Source organism: Candoia aspera, chromosome 6, assembly GCF_035149785.1.
Source record: "Candoia aspera isolate rCanAsp1 chromosome 6, rCanAsp1.hap2, whole genome shotgun sequence".
Lineage (NCBI taxonomy): Eukaryota > Metazoa > Chordata > Lepidosauria > Squamata > Boidae > Candoia > Candoia aspera.
The window spans coordinates 29325875-29343737 of record NC_086158.1 but is presented as its reverse complement, the minus strand read 5'-3'; the positions used below and the strand labels follow the sequence as shown (position 1 = coordinate 29343737).

The window sequence follows — 17863 nt, the reverse complement described above, 5'->3', positions numbered from 1 at the left end:
GAGGTCTCTGAACAGAGAGGCTGAATAATCTATCGGAGATGCTCCAGTGAATTCTGCACTGAGCAGGGATTGGACTAGATGATCTCTAAGGTTACTTCCATGATTCTGTTATGTTTTACATCTAGGAAAAAGAAAAGGAATTGGAAAGGGAAAGGGAAAGAGATAAGAAGGATAAAGAGAAATCTGATTCAAGGTCCAAAGAGAAGAAGGAAAAGGAAGAATGTACGCCAACAAGGAAAGAAAGGTAAAATGCTTAAATAAATTAATATCCCTTATTGCAATTAAATGTAGAACTAGGCCCAAGCATTTCATAATATACGCTTGCTTTTTTTATTCTTGTCTCTGCTCCTCTCTTTTTACTCTTCTGTTCCTGTGTATAAAATTTTAGATTGTAAGTGCTTGTGTTTTACAAAACTGTGTGCATTATGCATGGTATTGAACATTATTTTCCTTGCTGCATTAGTTTAGATCTTTTAGTTCCAGAATCCCAGCCCATTGCATATAATGTTTACAAACAGAGGTATGCAAATATTTAGTATTTTTAACATCTTACCTTTTGTGCAGAGAACAGTTTGACATTCCCAATAACACGATTTAAATATTTGGAATATGTAAAGCAATGTTATTTTTATTTCTACTTTGCTTGATTTGTCAAGCTATAGAGGGGGGGAAAAAAAGATGACCCTGTCAACCTAAAGTGACATTGTAGTTTATGTGGCTGGTCCCAGCTTGATAAAAAATCTGTTTGGGTGACTCAAAATATTTCATGCCACAGGTTTCCAGACCTTACAAGACTTTTTTTTTCTTTTTGACATTTGGTTAGCAACTAAATTACGTCCCAAACTTCTTTATATGTACTATTTTCATTGGTCATATTACCACCTTAGTTGTTTTGCAAAAACACCTCTTGTTGCTATGAATGTATATGTAAGAAAATGTAGAATGTATGAAAGATTGAATGTTCTTGAAGGCATTATTAAAAACTGAAACTTGTGTTTATAAAATGAGATAAACTGTTTTGTGTGTCTGGTGATAATTTCCACTGTTTCTGCAAAAGGAAAAGACGACATAGCACATCACCCAGCCCATCGCGCAGCAGTGGAAGCAGGCGAGCAAAATCTCCATCACCAAAATCTGAACGATCTGAGCGATCTGAAAGATCTCATAAAGAAAGCTCACGTTCTAGATCTTCCCATAAGGATTCTCCCAGAGATGCCAGTAAAAAAACCAAGAGGTAAAGCAGATGTTGTTTTACAGTTGAGATTGTCATTTATTTTGTTATTCAGTGACATTTATAATCTTTTAAATTTTTATTTAATGGTGAGATTATATAATGTAATAAAGAGCCAGTTTGGTGTAGTGGTTAAGGCATCAGGCTAGAAACTGGGAGACTGAGCTCTAGTCCTGCTTTAGGCACAAAGCCACCTGGGTGACTTTCTCCCAGTCCTAGAAAGAAGGCAATGGCTAACCACTTCTGAAAAACCTGCCAAGGATACTGCAGAGAGAATCGGACACAATTGAATGGATTAAAATAAATGTAATAAGAGGTGGGAGAGCACCAGCATACTACAGTTCAGGAGAGTAGATTTAGAGAAAGGGAATCCCTTTTTTGTTGGGAACAGGTTATAGGGGAACTGAAGGTATGAGGATTTGGGGATTAATTGGAAATTTTGAAGATGGAGCGACTAGAAAAACCTGATGAAAACAATATATAATTTACATTATCTTAAGTCTTGATTTTATTTATGATGGCAGAAATATACAGACAGTACAGACAATTTAACTTCCCCTTGTATGGCTTGATTCATCCTACTGAAATGGTATGTGCTGCTTGTTATTGGAATCCTAAAACAGTTAATTAATCCCAGGCAACTCACATCTGAAAGTTAAATTTAATTTAAAACTGACCCAATTTTGCAAGGGTTTTTTAAAGATTTTTTTAATCCTGCCTTTATTATTTTTATAAATAACTCAAGGCGGTGAACATAACTAATATTCCTTCCTCCTCCTATTTTCCCCACAACAACAACCCTGTGAGGTGAGTTTGGCTGAGAGGGAGTGACTGGCCTAAGGTCACCCAGATGGTTTTCATGCCTAAGGCAGGACTAGAACTAAACTTGACACTTCCAGGTTAGCCATATCTTAGGAATATTGAAATGCATTTTATATACTTTTTGTGCTAAGAAAAATAGCTGGAGAGAGTGCTTGAAAAGGCCAGCTTCTCTGTTATAGTACTCATTGCCTGGTTGATTGATTGATTGATTGACTGGTAGTGTGTAATGTTCCTTTGGCCAATAGGGCAGGACCTAGAAAACAGTAGGGAAAACAGTATGTTACGTGCAGACATAGTTGCAGGGATAAAGGGGTCAGGCAATGACTTGAGAAAGATGCTATAATTAAAAACAATCCTATGATTCAACCCTAACAAGTGGACGTGAACATTTGAGGGGGACATTTTAATAGCTACCCTGGTTCATGTGGTGTGCCATTAACATGAGACTGTTACGCATATTTAAATCAGTCTCTGCTAAGTTTAGTGATAGGAGGAGGAAGGGGTATTAGGTATGTTTGCCGCCTTGAGTTATTTATTATTTAAGGTGGGATAAAAATAAATAAATAAAATAACTTATCAGTGGATATTTCTGATAGGACTGCAACCTAAATGAATTTCTGTTGCATAAAGATACATGTAATATATGCATGGTATTTTTTTAAATTCTAGTTTCATGTATTTTTGAGTCTTGTAAGACAATTAAATTTGCTTGAAAAGCAGTATATCAAACCCAGCAGAGTATAGCATTATCAATTGTCTCTGTAAAGCAGCAAAAGGATAGATAGAAAGAAATAAAATGAGAAAAGTGCTGACACCAGACAGTTTATTTTTAGGTCACCATCTGGTTCAAGGACACCGAAAAGATCAAGAAGATCACGATCCAGATCACCTAAAAAGTCAGGAAAAAAATCCAGATCTCAGTCCCGTTCTCCACACAGATCCCACAAGAAGTCGAAGAAGAGTAAACACTGACAAACTGTTAATTTTTATGATGCTGTCACTGGAAATGCGGTTTTGTTTTGTGCCTGAACAGTCTGTTAAACAAACAAATGAAAAAAGCATTCCTAATTTTTTTTGTGAATGCACGTGTATATTCATGAGTAACTGCATTGGTAGACCTGTCATTGTTTTATATTGTACAAAACCTTCATTGTGGCTATTTCCCAGAATGAGATTTTGTGTTTAGAAACTTCATCTGAAATATGTGTAACTGATCTGCTGGCAGTAGTAATACTTTGTTTTAGAATGTTGTGAGTTAGGAAAAAAACCCATAATTGTTTCCCTTGTCCCTTTTTTTGTAGCTTTGACAATTTGAATTAGATTTGAAATAAAATCTGAAAAGGAAATGTAAAAAAAAAATTGTGTTTCCTTGTCCCTCTCCATTGATTCCCCTTCCCTTTAACTTCCTAACACACAGGGCTACCAATGCAAACCTCTTAATACAGACTTTTTCCATCTGTTCGTAAAGTTAGATTGCTCTTCAATTATGTCTGGATCTGCCACATAAACATTGTTCCTTGACACTGACTCTTAAGAGATGAACAGTGTATAACTTTTCAGTACAGATTATCTGGTGAAATGCTTATTCTGGGCTGTACCTTGAATTTCCAATCAGAGCTTACTCTCTAAGCTTAGATTTTGGCAACTACAGTGAGTGTTGGCTCTTGCTTTATCCATACTTCCAAAACCAGATGATGATGATTTGGCAAAGAGAGGTTATCACTGTTGCAGCTCCTTCCTACTTGTGTGGTGCTATAGATGTCTGAGCAATGAAATACACGGTAAATGAGAGAAAATAGGTTGTGGGCACTGAAGATCTATTTCCAAACTTTCCTTCTACAACCTCTTCTGTTCCATTGATTCCTTGAACTGTTGAGCCATTTATAACATCACATTCATTATTAGAATAGATTTTAAATCTCAATTTTTAAATTTAAATTGGGGCAGTTTTAATAAACACTTCTGGCTTATTTCTGTTGTACAAACTCTTCATGCATGCATTTTCCCCCCTGCAACTAAGATGTAAAGAAGTTCTTACTTGAACAGCTGTGTCTTTTTCATAGGAATATTGCCAGTTATATAGTTCTTCATAGAACACGAAGAGCTCTATTGGCATTTAGATGAAATAGTGTTAAGACCTCAGTATTAAGTGTATGAGTTTCTTTTCATGAAAGCTATGAAAAGGAAACAGAAAATATCTCCTATCCCAACAGATACTCTCAAAATCATCATAAAAGAAAAACACATAATGAATTGTCTTTATAAAGTCAGTTTTATTTTGGAAGATGACCTTGTAAATGCATTTTTTGTACTGAATTCATCCTTTGGCTGTGCAAATTGTTGAAAGAGTAGCAGAATTCAGATTTTTTAACTTGTGTCTTTTTCTAATATAATTGTACTACTCCCCCCTCTTGTGGTCCCTTAGTTTTGGATGTTCTTTTGTTTTAAAATCTGCGTTAAAGTTTTGGCATAACATATCCTCTAAGTCACTTAATTTTTTTTTTCCATGAATAAAAAGTACAAAGGTTCATTGTTTGTTTACTGGAGGAGAGGACAATTGTAATAAACATGCAGAGTTTAAAGGGAACTGGATTCTGATGAAGCATTATTTTATAATTATGTAATTTTATATAAATGAAATGATAAATGATCTACCTACCTAGTAAAAGAGGACTGGCTACTCTCTTCTGCTGTATATAAGAATTTAACTTTATTTATTTATTTATTGCTGTTTAATTAACAAAAAAGAAAAAAAACAATCATAATACAGATGGAGATTACATACATTGTCATAAAGAGGAAAAAACATAAAAAGTCCTTTACAAAAAAGTAGAAAAAGTGCAACAAAAAGAAAAAACATGACATCATTGCAGTAACCAGTTACAATTCTGTATATACTTATCTAACAGAAATACAAGATTTTAACATTTTATAGTAGTTCAGCTTTGAATACGGGTCTTTGATTAATGGAAATATCTAAAGTTTACACTTTTATGTCCTTTGTAGTTGTCTAAGGGGCTTCCAACAAGCTTCCAGAAATTCTTCTGATTTTTAAAAGTACAGTAGTTCTCAGACAATAAAGTTAATCTAGTCAATCTAAGCAACAAATCAACTAAAAATTAGTTATTTATCAATAAACTATATATGCTTTCCTTTATTCAAGAAATTCAAAATAATACACAACTTTAAAGTACTGAAATGTTGGAATTATTTTTTTCAGGAGCTGAATGATATGTCATCCTTGGCCTGGACTTTTATTGTGCCTTCTCTCATATGTAGATAGATGTCCCCTGTGAAATGAGGCAGGGATATCTCAGCTGAATTTCTGGGGGAATATTCAAGACACTGAAGAGGCAAACAAATGAAATTCAACAAGATGACTGTTTTTCTTTAACTGTAATTTCTACACCTTTAGTACTGCATGTTATTTAAAATGCTGGAAAAACTCAAAAGACATAATCGGAGCTTTCGTGGTCAATAAAAATTACTCGTTGCAAGCTAAAAATGTTAATCATGATAGGAGCAAATTAATTTGATTTTTTTGTGCTGGCTTCTGGCAGCTTATAAACATTTATTTTGCAGATCCATATTTTAGTTACTGTGTTCCACAGAGTATCAGCTCTAAAGATGGGTAGCTATTTATCTCTGCAATTTGTCCTCATGCACAGCTTACTAATAATACTAATTTTTGATATTTGATTATTATGATTACTTGATTAATATAGCAATGATCCAGATAAAAACAAAACATAATAGATACACAAAGCTTGATTTCATAATTAATAAGGTTTTTTAAAATAGATACTTCATGTAAAGAAAAGTTATTTGTTGTTGGAGTGTACTTTGTGTTCTCCATAAACTCTGGGAATGGTGGTGGTGGTGGGGATAACCAAAGAAAAAGTTACAAAGAGAAATTTCCAGGATTCCTACTGAAAAATGACACGTTCAAAGAACAGCCTTTTGAATGAAAAGTAAAAGTGTTCCAGGTAGGATGGCTGTAGTGTTTGCTCTCATGAAACACACAAACCATAAGATCCCCAGTGGCCTATTATATTTCCTGTTCAATTTGTTCCTGGCTTAGTGACAAACTAGTGACCTACGAATTGTCTTCTGAAAATGTGATCGTTCAAAAAAATAATTCCTTGGTGTTTAGCTCTTAATTAGTTCATTTTGATGGCTTGCCACAAATTAAAGGTCAGGGCTACCTGTGCCTGAGACTCATGTTACCAAATGGTTACATGGTATTTGTATTCTGCATTTGTCTTCCTATCATGGCAGTTAAAATAATACTTAGCTTTTCTAGTAAATCTTCCATTCAAGCAGTGGGAGACCTGGTTAGCTGCAACCAATTTCTGCATATTGTACTTTTAAACCAGAGTCCTGACCTTCCATATCAGTCAGACAGCTGTGCTTTTTAAAGCTGACATGTCTTATTTAGAAGCTATTTTTAAAAAATCTCTTTTGCTTCATTTATTAATGCAAGCAATATGTCAATGAAACATCAAAGATAAAGAACAGGCTTAAAAACTTATGGCTCTTGGAAAGGTGGGATCATGGAAGTGGCAAACCCACTTTTTGATGTAGTAAATCAAGTTTTGAAGATTGGATGCATGTCTCTATGCAGGGAATTCCATACACCAGCAAATCGGTTATGCATACTTCCAGGTTGTTTGGTGGGGGGCACCCTCTTGAGGCAAGGCGTGAAGAAACTTGAAATCTGGAGCAGATATAAAGATTAGTAATGTTTGATTGATAGAAGGAACATGCCTGCTACACACATTTTGGGTGTGTGTGAATTACTTATGTATCATAAATTACAGCTATCACTACTGTTAGTTAAATAAAATTTTCTATTTTATTTTGTTCTTCTAATAAAAATCTATTTTGCTAGGCCACTGGGGCTTCCATAAGGATCCACCCATTTTTCTAGAGAGTTTCCTTCTACATTGTTTCAAGATAATGTTTCTATTTTATATTGACCTCCATGCTATTTTATAGTGATCTAGTTTAAAACAAAAGGTCTCCATAAGGTTAACCTGATACTGTCTTGCCCCAGCTTCTGCCTTTTAAAATTAATAACTGATGCTTCTGTCTTGTGAATTTGTCTTGAAAACTTTGATGTGGCAGCAGTTAAGTTATTTGAAAATAACATTTTGAAAAGGCTATTCCACTTAGATTCCTCCTCCTAATAATTTCACTGTTCCATCCTTTAGAGATAAAAGAGCTGGATTAAAATATATCAAAACATGATCTAGGATGCAGTGCTTAAAAATTTGAGGCAAACCATCAGTTGCATGAGCTTTCAGATTGTTCCTTAAATGACTAATCTAGTTTAAAATATCTTTGCAACTTAATTCCAGGTTCAGCTGATCCTGAGAATGCATTTTCAATGACCCCCCCCCAAAAAAACCCCCCAATAAAACCAAAGAATAGAAGTAGAGGATTTTGTAGGGAAGTATTTATTTGATTTTTATTAGATTGAACAAAATTTATTTGCTATTTTAATGGGATATTTTGTCAAAACCCTTTTTTGAATTTTTGGATTCCTTGTAAACTTTCTTAATTTTCAAAGTTGTCCTCAAGATGTCATCATAGCTACACACATCACAACAGAGTCATGTCATCCCACTCATAATATAAAATTTATTTCAAAGAGAATTAAAAATGCTCTTTAAGTGGATTTGGGGGATAATTTTTCACATTACCAACATTACTGGTGGTATCATAATTAAAAAATGTAGGCAGCTGTGCTGATCTATAGCATAATTCCCAATAGATTAGGAACAGTTATGAAAAGCATCAGAATTCTGTTCACTTGCATTCCTACTCCACAATATAGTATATCTAGATTTGGTGCCACATGAGCTTCCCCAGGGAGGTTATATGACTAAAGGTATACCATGACTCTCAGGATCCTTTCACCAACCTGGCCAACTTCAGAATACAAATGGAAAATGTCAAAACAGGATTTGGAGAAGACCTTTAAAGATGATGATAAAATCAAAGGAAACTTAGATGGAGATACAGTACCCATAGCACCTCTCATTTAGGATGCTGAAGATGGTATTCAGCACAGCAACATCATCTTAAGTGTGATTCATTTTAGATGTCTATCAAGATAGAAAGCTTTAGGGGACAGATTATTATAACTGGAACTCAGGAATACAAACATCCACCAACAATATCAAGTGTATCAATATCCTATTTAGAGGACACAACTCAGCCATCACTTTTCCCAGTTAACTCTCTCACAATTATCTCACAGCACACAATCTCAGATGACTCAGTCATCCGGCGGCCATAGAGGACCATCTTCCCAGTTGCCACTAAGGAGATTAGAGGGCTGTCATTTTCCATCCATCTGCCATTTGTATTTGTTTTCCCTCCAGAGGGATTTAAAACAAATTCAAAGCACTCCACACAGTGACCAGAGAAGTCCCATTTTCAAGGACTTAATCTTGGTGGTGGACTTCAGAAGGGACAGTTAACCCTTGGAAAAGTAGCTTGCATGACATGGAGGGAGTGTTTGAATCCAAATCTAACCTTTGAATTAATTGGCTGAATCAATTATCTCAGTGTTGCAGTTTGAGCAATACTATATACTTATCCTGTCCCTGACCCTATTAAGCATGTCCTGTGAGTTGTTGTTTATTCATTTAGTCGCTTCTGACTCTTCGTGACTTCATGGACCAGCCCACGCCAGAGCTTCCTGTCGGTCGTCAACACCCCCAGCTCCCCCAGGGACGAGTCCATCACCTCTAGAATATCATCCATCCACCTTGCCCTTGGTCGGCCCCTCTTCCTTTTGCCTTCCACTCTCCCTAGCATCAGCATCTTCTCCAGGATGTCCTGTCTTCTCATTACGTGGCCAAAGTATTTCAGTTTTGCCTTTAATACCATTCCCTCAAGTGAGCAGTCTGGCTTTATTTCCTGGAGGATGGACTGGTTTGATCTTCTTGCGGTCCAAGGCACTCTCAGAATTTTCCTCCAACACCACAGTTCCAAAGCATCGATCTTCCTTCTCTCAGCCTTCCTTATGGTCCTGCTCTCGCAGCCATATGTTACTACGGGGAACACCATTGCTTTAACTATGCGGGCCATTGTTGTCAGTGTGATGTCTCTGCTCTTAACTATTTTATCGAGATTTGTCATTGCTCTTCTCCCAAGGATTAAGCATCTTCTGATTTCCTGACTGCAGTCAGCATCTACAGTAATCTTTGCACCTAGGAATACAAAGTCTTTCACTGCTTCTACATTTTCTCCCTCTATTTGCCAGTTATCAATCAAGCTGGTTGCCATAATCTTGGTTTTTTTGAGGTTTAGCTGCAAGCCAGCTTTCGCACTTTCTTCTTTCACCTTCATCATAAGGCTCCTCAGTTCCTCTTCACTTTCAGCCATCAAAGTGGTATCATCTGCATATCTGAGATAGTTAATGTTTCTTCCAGAGATTTTAACTCCAGCCTTGGATTCCTCAAGGCCAGCTTGTCGCATGATGTGTTCTGCATACAAGTTGAATAGGTAGGGTGAGAGTATACAGCCCTGCCGTACTCCTTTCCCTATCTTAAACCAGTCCGTTGTTCCGTGGTCTGTTCTTACTGTTGCTACTTGGTCGTTATACAGATTCTTCAGGAGGCAGACAAGATGACTTGGTATCCCCATACCACTAAGAACTTGCCACAATTTGTTATGGTCCACACAGTCAAAGGCTTTAGAATAGTCAATAAAACAGAAATAGATGTTTTTCTGAAACTCCCTGGCTTTTTCCATTATCCAGCGGATATTGGCAATTTGGTCTCTAGTTCCTCTGCCTTTTCTAAACCCAGCTTGTACATCTGGCAATTCTCGCTCCATGAACTGCTGAAGTCTACCTTGCAGGATCTTGAACATTACCTTACTGGCATGTGAAATGAGTGCCACTGTTCGATAGTTTGAACATTCTTTAGTGTTTCCCTTTTTTGGTATGGGGATATAAGTTGATTTTTTCCAATCTGATGGCCATTCTTGTGTTTTCCAAATTTGCTGGCATATAGCATGCATTACCTTGACAGCATCATCTTGCAAGATTTTGAACAGTTCAGCTGGGATGCCGTCGTCTCCTGCTGCCTTGTTATTAGCAATGCTTCTTAAGGCCCACTCAACCTCACTCTTCAGGATGTCTGGCTCTAGCTCACTGGCCACACCGTCAAAGCTATCCCCGATATTGTTATCCTTCCTATACAGGTCTTCTGTATATTCTTGCCACCTTTTCTTGATCTCTTCTTCTGTTAGGTCCTTGCCATCTTTGTTTTTGATCATGCCCATTTTTGCCTGGAATTTACCTCCAATGTTTCTAATTTTCTGGAAGAGGTCTCTTGTCCTTCCTATTCTATTGTCTTCTTCCACTTCCGTGCATTGCTTGTTTAAAAATAATTCCTTATCTCTTCTGGCTAACCTCTGGAATTTTGCATTTAATTGGGCATATCTCCCCCTATCACTGTTGCCTTTTGCTTTCCTTCTTTCTTGGGCTACTTCTAGTGTCTCAGCAGACAGCCATTTTGCCTTCTTGGTTTTCTCTTTCTTTGGGATGTATTTTGTTGCCGCCTCCTGAACAATGCTGCCAACTTCTGTCCAGAGTTCTTCCGGGACCCTATCTACTAAGTCCAGTCCCTTAAATCTATTCTTCACCTCCACTGCATATTCCTTAGGAATATTAGTGAGCTCATATCTAGCTGATCTCTGGGTCTTCCCTAATCTCTTTAGTCTGATCCTAAATTGTGCAAGAAGAAGTTCATGATCTGAACTACAGTCAGCTCCAGGCCTTGTTTTTATCGACTGTACAGATGTCCGCCACCTTTGGCTGCAAAGGATGTAATCAATCTGATTTCGGTGTTGTCCATCTGGTGAAGTCCATGTATAAAGCCGTCTCTTAGGTTGTTGGAAGAGAGTGTTTCTTATGCAGAGTGAATTGTCTTGGCAAAATTCTATCAGCCTATGTCCTGCTTCATTTTGTTCTCCCAGGCCATACTTACCTGTAATTCGAGGTGTCATTTGACTGCCCACCTTAGCATTCCAGTCTCCTGTGATGAAAATAACATCTCTTTTAGGTGTGTTGTCCAGTAGGTGCTGCAGATCCTCATAGAACTGCTCTACTTCAGCTTCTTCAGCATTTGTGGTTGGGGCGTATATTTGGATCACTGTGATGTTAGATGGTTTGCCCTGAAGTTGAATTGAGATCTTTCTGTCGTTTTTTGGGTTGTATCCAAGCACTGCTTTAGCCACTTCACTATTAATTATGAAGGCTACTCCATTTCTTCTGTGGTCCTCTTGTCCACAGTAGTAGATCTGGTGGTCATTTGATGTGAAGTGGCCCATTCCAGTCCATTTCAGTTCACTGACATCCAAAATGTCTATCTTTAATCTTGACATCTCACCAATAACCACATCCAATTTGCCCTGGCTCATAGATCTTACATTCCAGGTTCCAATGGTGTGTTGATCCTTAGAACATCGGATTCGCCGTTCACTGCCAGCACCGTCGGCCGCTAGCCGTCCTTTCGGCTTTGAGCTAGCTGTGTCATCACGTCTGGGGCTAGTTGAGCTCATCCTCTGTTCCTCCCCAGTAGCATTTTGACCATCTTCTGACCTGGGGGTCTCATCTTCCGATGGTATACCGACATATCTCTGGTTGTACTGATCCATTGAGTTTTCACGGCAAGAATACTGGGGTGGGTTGCCATTACCTTCCCCAGGGATCGCATTTAGTCTGACCTCTCTGTCATGACCTTCCCATCTTGGGTGGCCCTTCATGGTTTAGCTCATGGCATCATTGAGGTGCTCAAGCTCCAGCACCACGACAAGGTAACGATCCTTTGCTGAAGGTCCTGTGAGTAGGGCCAATAAATTACTGAAAAATATGAACAGCATTACCCCCCCAAAAAAGTGTAAGTCATATTTGTACTGTCCCTCACCTACCTTTTCTTCCAACATAATCTCTTGAATTATTTCAAAGGTGTATCAGTAAACAACTCTTTCAGCAGTAATTCATCACTATGCGTGGAATATGGATTCATTTGTTGTGATTTTATAGCACAGTCTCAGTAACTGAAGAGTTCAGCTTCCCAAATTTGGAAGGCACTACTTAAGACTACAGTGACCAATGAGAAAACTACTGAGGATGACCACAATAGGATATGGGATGAAAGCGGGTGGGCTCTGCATCACTGGAAGCATCCTCGCAGAGAGGAGATAGCCAGCTGTTGAAAATAATTGCAGTTGGGTTCCTGCTTGAACCAGGTGCAGTAGCATCTGTGATGGCTCCACTTTAATGGAACAGCTTGCCTCCTGAAGTGAGTATGGCCCCACTCATGGCTTTCCAGAAGTTGGTAAAAATTTGGCTTTTCTGGAAGGGCTTTGGGAATTGATTGTGGAGTGATTGCTGCCAATTAGTTTTATTGTATTATTTTATTGCTAACACAATCAAATGATACTACTAATAAAATAATATACTATCTCTATACTACCTAGAAAAAATCCTAGAATAGCAAAAGACTTTTGTTCTGCTGCAATGAAAACTACATGGGCATGTCCATGAAATCACCAGGAGTCAAGATCAGTTGGGATGAGACTTCTGTTCTTAAATGAATATTTTGATTTACCATGTTCCATGGCAATTTTTTATGACTTGCTCCATATGTATCCACAAGCCATTTATGTATGAAAAGTTGTGAAAGGCTATAACTTCTAAAAGAACAAGGAGCACAGTTCAATTAAAGTTTTTCCTTTTCAAATCACATTCATTTCCCTGGAAAACATTTAGGTCCATTGGGTTTTTCTCATTGATTTCAGTAGGATCAGTAAGAAATATATAGCTTAAATATTTTCTGTTGTGAGCAATAGGACATTGTGGCTTAATTTAGGTTAGATCATGTCCATGAACTGTGTGTCTGTCTGTCTGTCTGTCTGTCTGTCTGTCTATCTATCTATCTATCATCTATCAATCTCCCTCATACTAGCAAGCTTTATTCTGTTAGTATTTTTTTCCTGTGTTGGTTAGAATGCCTCTGATTGCTATTGATAACATGGTAATGCCTATGACTGCCAAAATGTATTAATGTCCATCTTGTTTCTGTCTGGAGAGATCTGTGGCATGTATAAAAGGAGGAAACAAAGACTTGTTTATTGCTTAAATGAACAATATTGCTTGGTGCTAGCTGACATCTCTCTCTCTCTCGCTCTGTCTTTCTCGGCAAGAATATTGAGCATTGCTGAAAATCAAGTAACCCAAAAAGCAATATGGGAAAAACCGAATTCTGAATTTTGCTTGAGGTGAGGGGCCATTGCCTTTTCAATGGCTACAGTGCAAGAAAGGTAAGTAGACAAATCAGAGGGAGTTAGTCCTTTCCCTTTTTCGGAACAAATTGGTGAACTCTAAAATACCTCCAGATAGATGGAAGTCATAATCTTGAGGACTCCCAAGTAACACTCCACTTTACTGCTACTATATCTAGGCTGCAAAAATCCAGTCAACCAGCAGATGGCAGAAAAGAAAGAAAAATCTAGTGCTTGTCCCAATTTTTGTTACCCAGGTACAGCAGCCAAACTACACAGCATGGAACTTACTGTGTGCAAATATGCATAGGATTGCATTGTAAGGCCGTGGTCTTATGCACTTGTATCTGTGAAAAATGGTCAGTCTTGTGCATATATGGACTCTTGGCAGGAATGGAATCTATTTTTGTTACATTAATAGCTCTCTTCCATCTAAATGGAGACACAGAAACATGCAGCTTTGCCACTAATCTGCTGTTTAGCTGTTTCATATACCAGGCTGTAAAAATCACTATAAAAATAATAAAGTCTGAATAGTTTATACCTATAAAATTAGAAGCTATGAGTACAATTAAATGGAAGCTAGTTTTCTTGCTCCTTTTAAAACATTTAATCAAAGCTTTACAGCTCAATTATTTTAATTGGCATTGGGCTGAAATTTGGACTGTTAAGTCATCAGAACGCACATTAGTTCCCTGGAAGATGACTTCAGATTTTTCAGTGACCAGCTATAGTTACCCTTCTTGTAGTCAAAGATTGATTTAATATAATAGATTTGCTTCTGGGTCCATCCCACCTGTTGACTTAGAACACTTTAAAAGATAATACAGTAAAGCAATCAGCATTTATCTCCAATAAGTTAACATTTCAGACCAACCATTTAAAAATGTTAACCAGGTTATCCAGTCAGGTGTATATGAATCTGTCTATGTACCATCCTCCATTCTGGCTTGGTTCATACATCCCACTAAAGGAGAAGTGGCTGCATAGTTTGGGCTTTATGTCTTGTGTGAATTTATCCAATAATGATTTAATTCAGTCAACTAATGTTAAAGAGATAATAGTTTAGCAGGTTGTATGAACACAATCTCTGTTTGTTAGCAAAAGGAGAGACTTTTTAGTGGTGGCACCCTAATGGTGGGATTTCCAACCCAGGGAAGTCCAAATAAATTTCCTACTGATTTGTATGCTGACTGATGAGTACTTAATTTCAGCAGCCAAGCCTTAGCAACAGTTCCAGTTGCTAATATATTTATGATGTTTTTAAAGCTCCTGAAGTTGCATGAGTGTTTATCTACTGCCTCTGATCTTCACTGTATGGTTTTATTATTATTTTTTATTATTCTTACTATTTCATAAATGGTTTTGTGAATTAATATGAGTCTCCTTTCGACATAAAAAACTTGAACATGGAATTTGAAACTAATGACTCTGAAAGCAGATTAGGTAGTTTAATTTTCTAATTTTCAATCACAAAACCTCTTGATTATTGAAATGTGAGAATAGGCTGAAAATAGATGAAAAGTGTGTGCGTGTGTGTGTGAGTCATATGATGTTGCAGTATTTTTTTCTGTTATAATGGTGATATGAGAGCAGAATTTAATCAGATGCGCAAGTTCACAGAACTGACTTAGAGCCTGAACAGCTAAAAAACAAGCTTCTTCAAAATGGAATTTTCTCAGCAGGACCAAATTTAGGAAAATCACTGGAATAATCTCTATTTAAATGTCTATTCTTACACATTTGATAATGTTTCTTCTGATCTGTAAAAGAAACTATCAGTACTGGTTGTTTCAAATTATCTTGGGTTGTTTGACACAATATTGACTCATTAAAATAATTTGAAGAAAAAAAGGTGAAAAAGTTGTGGTTGTGTTCCTGTTTTGGTTCTATATTGTTTGTCCTGAACTGAGGAAGCTTGGGTTAGAATACCTATACTAAATCTTGTTGAAACAAGGGTAAATTCTAACCACAAGCTAGTTCAGTTTAAGTTTTTAATCTGTATATTTTATTCAGTGCTGTAAACCCAAAAAACTTATAGGCTTTATATCACTGCCATTTTTATGCAATTACAAATGCTAAAGAATCCTCCCCCTTTTCATTCCTCCATTGTATTTTTCAAAATATGACTTCAGATTTTCTCTATCCCAATACTGTGAAGAAAGGAGTCCCTTGATTCCCTTGAGATAAAATAGTGGGTATTTTGACATTAGAGGTGATTTCCTATCTCCTCTGATAGGAATAGTCCTGTGATACTTGATATGAAAATCCTTCTGTGATGGTAGTAATGGATCTATAAAGTCTGTACTGTATTCTCTGTGATTTCTCATTAGTTGTTATATGGGAACATTTCCCCAAAGAAAACATACATTTTTTTAAAAAGTAAGGATTTTCTGTAAGGAATTTTGCCTTCAGAATTCTTTTTTTAAATAGTAATTTTATTAAAGATTGTAATTACAATAGTAAAAAACTAATACAAACTAAAAGAAAGATTTTGTTGTTTATTCGTTCAGTCACTTCTGACTCTTCGTGACTTTATGGACCAGCCCACACCAGAGCTTCCTTTTGGTCGTTACCACCCCCAGCTCCCCCAAGTCGAGTCCGTCACCTCTAGAATATCATCCATCCACCTTGCCCTTGGTCGGCCCCTCTTCCTTTTGCCCTCCACTCTCCCTAGCATCAGCATCTTCTCCAGGGTGTCCTGTCTTCTCATTATGTGGCCAAAGTACTTCAGTTTTGCCTTTAATATTCCCTCAAGTGAGCAGTTTGGCTTTATTTCCTGGAGGATGGACTGGTTTGATCTTCTTGCAGTCCAAGACGCTCTCAGAATTTTCCTCCAACACCACAGTTCTAAAGCATCTATCTTCCTTCTCTCAGCCTTCCTAATGGTCCAGCTCTCGCAGCCATATGTTACTACAGGGAACACCTTTGCTTTAACTATGCGGACCTTTGTTGTCAGTGTGATGTCCCTGCTCTTAACTATTTATTGAGATTTGTCATTGCTCTCCTCGCAAGAATTAAACATCTTCTGATTTCCTGGCTGCAGTCAGTGTCTGCAGTAATCTTTGTGCCTAAAAATACAAAATCTGTCACTGACTCTACGTTAGAAGAATAAAAAGAAAGAATAGGAGGTACAGAAAGGAAAGATAAAAGGGAAAATTATAAATAGAAATAGAAAAGAAAGAAAAGTAAAGTAAAGTAAAGTAAGAATATAGTAAAGAAAAAGAAAATAAATATATAAAGAAGTGACTTCCCACCTTCATCACAAGTATAAACAATTTTAGTAACTTATCACATCCTCTTAAAATACCACAAATGATCTCTTCTTCCCATATCCCATCTCTTATCTATAAACAAATCCTTAAAGCATCGTCATTTCAGTCCTGGTGTCAGCAAAAGTCCATTAAGGGTTACCAGAAATAATAACATATCTATTTTAACCTTGATGTAATACACCAACTTTATATTCCTTCCTTTTACTTCGAAATTTAATCTTTAGCCCATTCAAATAATGTTGTAGAACTTGATTTCTTTTCATTTTTTCTTTGTCCCTTCTCATGAGATTCTTCAAAATTTTAACAAGACTCTTTTATAAATCCAATATAGGAAAATTATCCAGGTCACTCTTGGTTTATTGTTTATATATCTCTTTTAATTATTATAATATCAGCCAGTTTCTTTTGTACATCCAGTGTAACATCTTTTTCCACGTCATTCTTGTAGCCTGTCATTTGTAAATCAACTTTCAACTCAGTCTCAATCTTGTCAGGTAAAACTTGTTCCTCTTCCATAACATCTTTTAGATATAGTCTCTCTGTAGAGGCAGATATTTCTGTTGACACTATTCATATTAAATTCTGCATCCAATTTTCAAAAATATCCTTCAGTATGCCCAATATTAGCATATTTTGCTTCATTCTGTAACTTTAAGTCAAGTTTATGTGTTCCTCTCCTTTAATTGTAATCTTTAGTTCTCTCTAGTGTCCAATTTTTAAAACGTTATCTTACGTTTTTTTAAAAAAAAATCAAAACAAAAGCATTTCCCAATGGGACGGATTCTTTATAATTAATTCCAAAATCTTATTTCAGATTTATTTGGACCCTTAGTCCATTTGTAACTTTCTAAAATCAAAGTTTTAATCACCCTTTTGCTGTTTATTCTCCCCCCAAATTTTTTTACATTCTTAAACTTAAAACTTTCTTTCACTAAGGATGGAAGGAAACTCACCAGGTGCTGTCAAACTTGTTGATCCAAAGGTTTCTAATAGTAGAAAAGCAGTTAACAAGCGATTTCAGAAAGTGATTAGAAAATTAAGTATGCAAACTTAGTGTCCTTTCAAAGGTGCTGACCGCGGTTTGAGCAAGATATCTATTCTCTTATCTCCCAGAACTCTAAGCCCACCAGAGACGGCTATCTTTTGATCTCCTCATGAGGAGCAGATGTCTGGAGCACTTGTGGGCAGTCTCAAGTCCTCTCCTTGTCTGGAGAGGGATTATCATAGA

At 36.8% G+C, this 17863-nt stretch overlaps 1 protein-coding gene across 6 annotated transcripts in view; it reads left to right on the top strand.

Moving 5' to 3' along the window:
• The window catches only part of U2SURP (U2 snRNP associated SURP domain containing), a 45316-nt gene extending 40676 nt beyond the window's left edge, over positions 1-4640 (top strand). For all 6 annotated transcript variants that reach the window (XM_063306636.1, XM_063306635.1, XM_063306633.1 and 3 more), the window contains 3 exons: positions 126-244; positions 1058-1234; positions 2887-4640. In XM_063306636.1, the coding sequence (XP_063162706.1) occupies positions 126-244; positions 1058-1234; positions 2887-3025 (435 nt within the window). In that variant the 3' untranslated portion in view covers positions 3026-4640. The remainder of the gene's footprint in view (positions 1-125; positions 245-1057; positions 1235-2886) is intronic.
• The last annotated feature ends 13223 nt before the right edge of the window (positions 4641-17863 follow it).